At 39.0% G+C, this 6,732-nt stretch overlaps 1 protein-coding gene across 1 annotated transcript in view; it reads right to left on the bottom strand.

Annotated features, from left to right (window-relative positions):
* Window positions 1-1,185: 1,185 nt before the first annotated feature.
* The window catches only part of LOC104128651 (myelin basic protein), a 96,489-nt gene continuing 90,942 nt past the window's right edge, over window positions 1,186-6,732 (bottom strand). Inside the window, exons 6-10 of the mRNA XM_035896938.1 lie at window positions 6,198-6,305; window positions 5,660-5,695; window positions 5,044-5,076; window positions 3,947-4,065; window positions 1,186-1,285 (exon numbers count right to left, since the gene is read on the bottom strand). Of these exons, the coding sequence (XP_035752831.1) occupies window positions 1,186-1,285; window positions 3,947-4,065; window positions 5,044-5,076; window positions 5,660-5,695; window positions 6,198-6,305 (396 nt within the window). The remainder of the gene's footprint in view (window positions 1,286-3,946; window positions 4,066-5,043; window positions 5,077-5,659; window positions 5,696-6,197; window positions 6,306-6,732) is intronic.

The raw sequence follows: 6,732 nt of genomic DNA, 5'->3' as shown, positions 1-6,732 counted from the left end.
CATTTGTTTTAGTAATTTGTGAACAATTAATATCTAAATCTAACTCAGCTATAATTTATTTCTATGAGGCAACTACAGTACAACAGTTAAATGTTCACAGTAGTTTACTATGAGTCTGCTTTGGTGCACTGCCTTCAATAGGCATCCCGATGTTACTCAGGCAAAAAATGAGCCGACCGAACGTAACACTGCTGCAATACCAAGAGAAAGATTTGGAATTCTAACGCGAGATGTGCAGGTCTATCTGAGATACCAGTACTGAAGGGCTCTCTTTCAGAAATTAGACTTATTTGTTTATATATTTATTTACTTACTTGCTGTACTGCAAAGTTAATGCTGTTGCAGCAGAGTTTGCATGGAGCACCAGTGACGTCCAGTGGTCACTTGTGCAATCTTAGATGTTTCTTCTCCGGGAATATCCCTTGTTTCTTAACTTTAGTCTAACTCAAATTTGAAATCCTCTTTCTCTCCCTCATCTGCTCTTAATTCTAGTGGTTTGGATGCGATGAGCAATTCATGGTGTGGAAGGAATTTCCTTATTACTGTTGCTCCGCATCGTATTGATTCTACAACATCTGCCCCCTCCCACACTTCACATACCTTGAACTCCCAATGTTTGGAAAACCTTTCTGTGACTGCCTAATCCTGTTATGAAAATAAATTATTCTGTGAGTGAGAGAAGGAAGATTAAAACAAAACAAATAAACAACAAAAAAAAGCCAAATCAAAAAAAGTGTGTGGATAAACAGTCCTTACAACTTCTGCACATGGTGGATTTTTTGGTGTTTTGTTTTTTTTTTTTTTACCAGCAGTGTCTCAGAAATTCATTAACAGCAGTGCTCAGTATCCAAGGCATTAGCTCTTTATTTGTAATTCTGATGTTCACTAAAACGAAACCATAAGACTTGAGCTCAGATTAGGTGCTTGGGAGAAATAATGAAGTCCAGCATACAGTTAGGGCATCCTGAAGAAGAATGAGTAAAGTCAGAGATCCTGTTACTTTACATAAAATAAGGAAAACAGCTAGTAAAGCTACTTTTTGTGTTCCTTTCATTCAACTGTTGGTCAGGGATTGCCAATAGAAGTTTGTATAATCTACTGCATGCAGAACCTAATTGGCATTAAGTAATGGATTGCATCTATCTAGGTAATTTTGCAGTTGTTATTCATTTTAAGGCAGTTACATTATGAAGCAGAGTACGTGATCCTTGGATGGCATCTCAGAGCTTCAGCGCCTAGCAACTGGTGAACCAGACCGCGATCCAGGTCGGGACCCAGAGCCTCCCTGTGAGGGGAAGAACAGAGTGAAGTTAGTGAAAAGGTCCCGTATGTTTGGGGCTATACATTGAAAAACATCAATCTGTAGTAGAACAAAATTTTAAATATTATCTAATGAAAATGGCTCCAGTGGCCTCTGGTATATTGCTGAACGTTATTGGAATTTTCACTTCAAAGCGATGATCGGTTTTCATCTATTTCCACATAGGATTAATTTACTCCCATTAAATCTCTCATGCAGGGCTAGACAGTGTCTCATGAATTATTTGTAGGAGCATGTTCTTATTCAGGCCTCACTAATGACAGCAATTTATTTACTCGGGCATCTTTAGAAATTTTAATTTTTATGGCTAGCTCTAAACTGTATGTATACTTAAAAAAACAACAAACAAACAGACAAACAAACAAAAAAAAAGCTAAACCAAAACAAAAAAAAAGGCAAAAAAGCCCCAAACACCGAAACCAAAAACTGAAAATCTTTCAAACAAGTTGTAACAATCTCACTTCTGAAACAATTGAAATATAATAATTTTATTCTGTAAAATTTATTAGGGTAAATTGTTAATGTGATTATATCAACATCAGTCTTGTCTGGAAAGCTCAGATGCAATTACAGGATAAAAATAAGAAAAGATAGAGGGCTGAAACCTGACCTGTTTTTACAAATAATATGAAAACATCAAACTAGGGAGGAAAAAAAAAAACCAACCCCAACTTGTGACAATTCATAAATCTGTGATTGACAAAAAAACCTTACAGCAGTTTTATAGCAAAGGTGATCCAAACTGAAATTTTGGCGTTTTGTTTTTGGAACTTACAATTCGGCTAACTGGGTGTCATTTCCCATAGCTTTCAGCAACTTTCTAGGCAAATCTTGAAGGACACACTTACAACCACAAATGTGAGATAGCATGGTAATTGTTACTGTAATCAGTTGATGACTGAACTGTTTACTTCAAAAAAATTAAGTATATGTGTACTTCAGGATTTTGTTTTCTGTGTTTATATTCTTCTCGCCTTTAAGTGAGAAGTTTCCCTCTCTAGTTTTACTGAACTCTTTCAAGGAAAATTTAGTGTAATCCATTGGGTAAATGGCTTTTTTTTCTTTCCAAGTTATTTTAAAGAATGGATAACTTTTTTTTTTTTAAAGGCTGTAAAACTATATAAGAAAATCGTTTTTAATGCCTCCTGCTATAAACAATGGGTCTAAATTAAATGGGCCTGGGTAAAACTCTGCTACAAGTTCCAAAAGTTATAATGGCTCGGAAGAGGCTATCTGAAAGCTAGAACTGGTATATGTATGTTGTCAGATATATGTATAAATCCAAGCTAACATAGTTGTGATGGTTATGTGAAAAAGAGAAGGTTAAATTTTGGGAGAGATTATTACCGGATATTTGCAGATGTTCAAGGGAAATGTTACAAACAATGTCAGTATATAGCTACGGTGTTATTGATGTATCTGAACTCCACTAAAAAGCTACGAGTGCACAGTGTGAAAATTAGATTTAAAAGGTAAATGTTTGATTTTTACCTGGGCCTCTGAAGACCTCATCCCTTTTCTTAATCTGCAACATAAGAATTCCTGCTACCTCCCTGGAGTTTGCAAGCTGTCTCTTGGTGCTGCATATGTTTGAAAAACAGCTCTATAATGAAAGGTACGAACCCTAAACCATGTAAGAGAGAAAAATGTATTTCTGCTGCAGGTGATGGTGCTGTTAATGTCTCCATTTGGAGAGCAAGAGTAGCAAGAGTCTGAGCTGATCAGCTCTGCTAATGGGGTCTCAGACCTTCTCTCCTGAAGTTAAGATTACTGCTGATTACATTCTTCGTGTGCGAATAATATACAAGATGATTTGTCACTTGTGAATGCTTCGCTGTCTTTGAGGAGAAATACAGCCTTAGTTAAAGTAGCTGCCAGTGGATCTGATGTGCTTTTCACGTGTCCTTTTCCTGGTGCCAAATGTGAAAAACCCTCACGACTGACTTTTTTTTTTTTTTTTTTTTTCCTGTTTGTTTGACTTTATTAGCTGTGTTGGTGGGGCTGTGCGGTGACTCGGAATGGTGAACTGAACCAGACTAAAGATAATCTGACCAAATGTTTATTTTTCATATGACAGAGTTTTCTAATTTGCCCGACTGTGTGGTGCCACAGCTCGCTGTACCGACAGACTGTAGGGGGTCTCCCCCCTGGGCTGGGAACAAGCAGGGACTGTTGAGTTGCATCTCGACCCAGTACGTGTCCGACACTGCCCTGTGCTGCTGTTCTGCAGTTTATCAGTTTGCTTTCACTACCGTAAACAATTTAGCAGCAGCAGCAGCAAGCGGTGCCACCTTGTTCATCTTCTGTGTTCCATGTCGTTTGCGAGTTCAGTAACGACACGGATCCTTGCACACGGGTCTTTGTGGGAATTTGTGGACTTACCTTCTTTCCTGGTGGCAACTGACTGTGTATTTTTACCTTTGTTTCCTATCATGTAAGTAGTTTATTAGGCCATGAGATAACCTTCTGGTTTATCCATGCAAATCTAGTTCTTTCAGAAGCTTTAAGGCAATGTGGTTGTTTCAAACAAGGCAGGTTCTGGAGAGGTTTGGCTTCTCTCTTTTTTTTTTTTTTTTTCCTGGACTCAATTTTTTTGTACTTAAAGTAAGTTCAATTGTACTTTACAAGTTTAAAGAAAGAGTGCCCTGGCCCTCATGATAGGATCCCTTATGTCCCTTGTGAGCAGATTTATGCTCATAGAATTTTCCGCTTCCTCCATATCCTGGCTTGTGTCCTTCACCACCCTGCAAAGAAAGATTTTCATATGTATTGCAAATCATTGCATTCAAATTATCATGTGCACATTGCAGTCTTTGGTGATCACTGAAATGTAAAATACTCAATTGAAGAATTTATAGGTGTTGGAATAAAATAATCTTTTACGTAGTAAACAAGGATGGAGGAAAATGTTAGGAAATTATCTGAATATACCCACATCTGAGGGAAGCACCAAGCTGTAAAAGAGGAATTGATAGTAAAAAAAAGGATACTCAGAAGGATAACCTGCGTGACAAAACCTAAAATGTTTCCATTTCAGTTCTAAGATGTCAAACACGTCAACTAATTTGTGTTCTTCTGACAGTGAGAGAAATGCTTAATGGCTTGAAGGCTTTAATATTTTATCTTAAAATGCAAGTAATTTACATGTCCATCTCATATAAAATCAAACCTGTGGTAGAGAAGGAGAATTTAATTAGTTGTGGGATAACTGTGGGAAGAACTTGTCTAGCGACTGTTCAGGCAGATCACTTCTTACTGAACGGGGTTGCAGGGAAGGGTGGGACAAAATACTTGAATTAGCGGCAGTGTTAGTTTTGCAGACTTTACTGTGTAAGAGCAATTGGAACTGTGGAACAAGCACCCATCTCGTCCCAGCCCTCCCACCCATTTTTGACCTTCCCAGGAAAAGAAAAATGCAGCGGATCACTCTTCCAGGAGTCTTTAAGGGAAGAGAGCTTTGCCATGCATTGAATTTTGCTCCCTTCATGCTAAAGCAAAAGAAATTATCACTGCAAGGCTGGCAAGTTGCTGGGTAAGAGCAAGCAACAGAAGTACCATCTTAAAGTGCTGTGGGAGGAGGGAGGAAAGTGGAACAGGAAAAGCAAACTAGCGAAATTGAGACAAAATTATCACATTGCTGCAGCAGCTTGAGGCAATGGAGCAAGATGTGCTTTGGCCTGGTAAATAAAATGGCTGTTACTGAAAGCGCATTCATCACCTACCCAGCTAAATCTGGTGAGGGATAATCCTCTTCCCTGTACATGCAAGAAATAGAAACAGTGACATGACGATCACTACGCAACATCGCATTTGGGTGTACCATACATAGAAGATGAAAATGCAGTAAAAATCATGAAATACGGGCCGAATAATGAGGCAGGAGTGGAAAACACCAGTCTGTGTACAGTCATTCCATGAAACAGAACAGGCAAAATTCTTTATTATAATTACAAGAACTGACTTCAGTAGCCATGGTTTGTCAGTATTATGTACTTTAGAAGCCAGCTGATCTTAGTAAATGTAAGGACGGTTCCTGGTGGGTGAGGCTTGTTTGAAAGCATTGCCTATTATTAGTTTATTGCATAAAGCAATCACGGCATAAATTGAATCTAAAAGTCCCTGCGAGTGGCTTTAATTTGTCACACAGCAAGTCAGGAAGTGCATGAGGAAGAGAACCATGGCTTTTCTGTTGTAGTCCCTTGCTTTAAATATTCCCAACGGTAACTGCAGATTTTTGCTTAGTGCCATTAAAGAAAATGAATCGGGGTAGCAGTTGAATTGTTATACATTAGCCCACGACAGATCTTGGACGTTGCTTGAACCCCTGAAAACGCTTACCTTTGCTTGCATTGGGGGAGGTGTACGGGGTGAGACCTAAAAACCAACACAAAAAAGTTGTAAAACAAGGCAAAAATAAACGTAGGGAATCATCAAGCCTTTTGCATATTATCTAAGAGTTAGTAGGATTAAGTGCTATCTGAGTGATTGCACTGAGAAGCTCCTCTGCTCTCTTAGGCTTTGCCTAAAACACACCGGATTTTGTATTTCTCTTTAAACAGAAAACATTCCTTACTACAGCCAGTGCTGAAGACACAAGGACAAAACCTGTAAGTGGTGAAGCTGTATAATTGTAATGGTGGCTGTCAAAATTTGACTGTGCTGAGGGCGGGTTTGCCCACGTTTTTTGTAGCATTTCAGTATTGTTTGTGTTTCCAGGTAAAAATTATTCTTGTATCGAATGGCATGATGATCTCAGAGGCACAGTACAACTCACGAGGGTCAAAATGACGGCTAATGATGGGGGAGTATTTGGTTACTGATGGATCCTATAGAAAATACTTCATTTTAAGGCATAACGAGAAGAGAGGAGACTTACAATGTTCTTGAAGAAGTGGACTACGGGGTTGTCGTCACCAGGCCGGCCATGCTGAGATCTCTGGGGGATGGACCCTACGTGGTGGCTGGCCCTGGCTGCGTGTATATCCTGAAAAGCAGAACAGGCATATTGCCGAGTCAGCTAGGGAGGAAAGGTAATCGGCGACTGCAGGAAGGGAAGAGTCATTGTCACCAGGAATGAAAAGCGGAGGGAAAATGCCTTGGGAATCGACAGAGATTACAATGTAAAGTTGTCAGTGCTGTGAAGGAACAATTTTTTTAATACAATAGCAAATATGGAGTATGTATATGAACATGTGCTGTGCGCATATCTATACCACACACACAGGTGTACACGTTTTCAATGTTACAGCCCAGTGTGGAATCAAACCTCTTACTGGAAAGTTCTGGTAACAGAAACCTTGTAATTTTCCTTCTTTCATAAGTAGGATCATAGAATGTAATTTTAGAAATGAAACCTGAAATGGTGAAAAACTTAAAATGGTGTTGGGTCATTCTCCCTGCAAGAGCAGGAA

The sequence above is a fragment of the Egretta garzetta genome, unplaced genomic scaffold, assembly GCF_000687185.1.
Source record: "Egretta garzetta isolate BGI_Z169 unplaced genomic scaffold, ASM68718v1 scaffold126, whole genome shotgun sequence".
NCBI lineage: Eukaryota > Metazoa > Chordata > Aves > Pelecaniformes > Ardeidae > Egretta > Egretta garzetta.
Note: the sequence above shows the minus strand (reverse complement) of the source record. Positions and strands in the feature narration are given on the sequence as shown.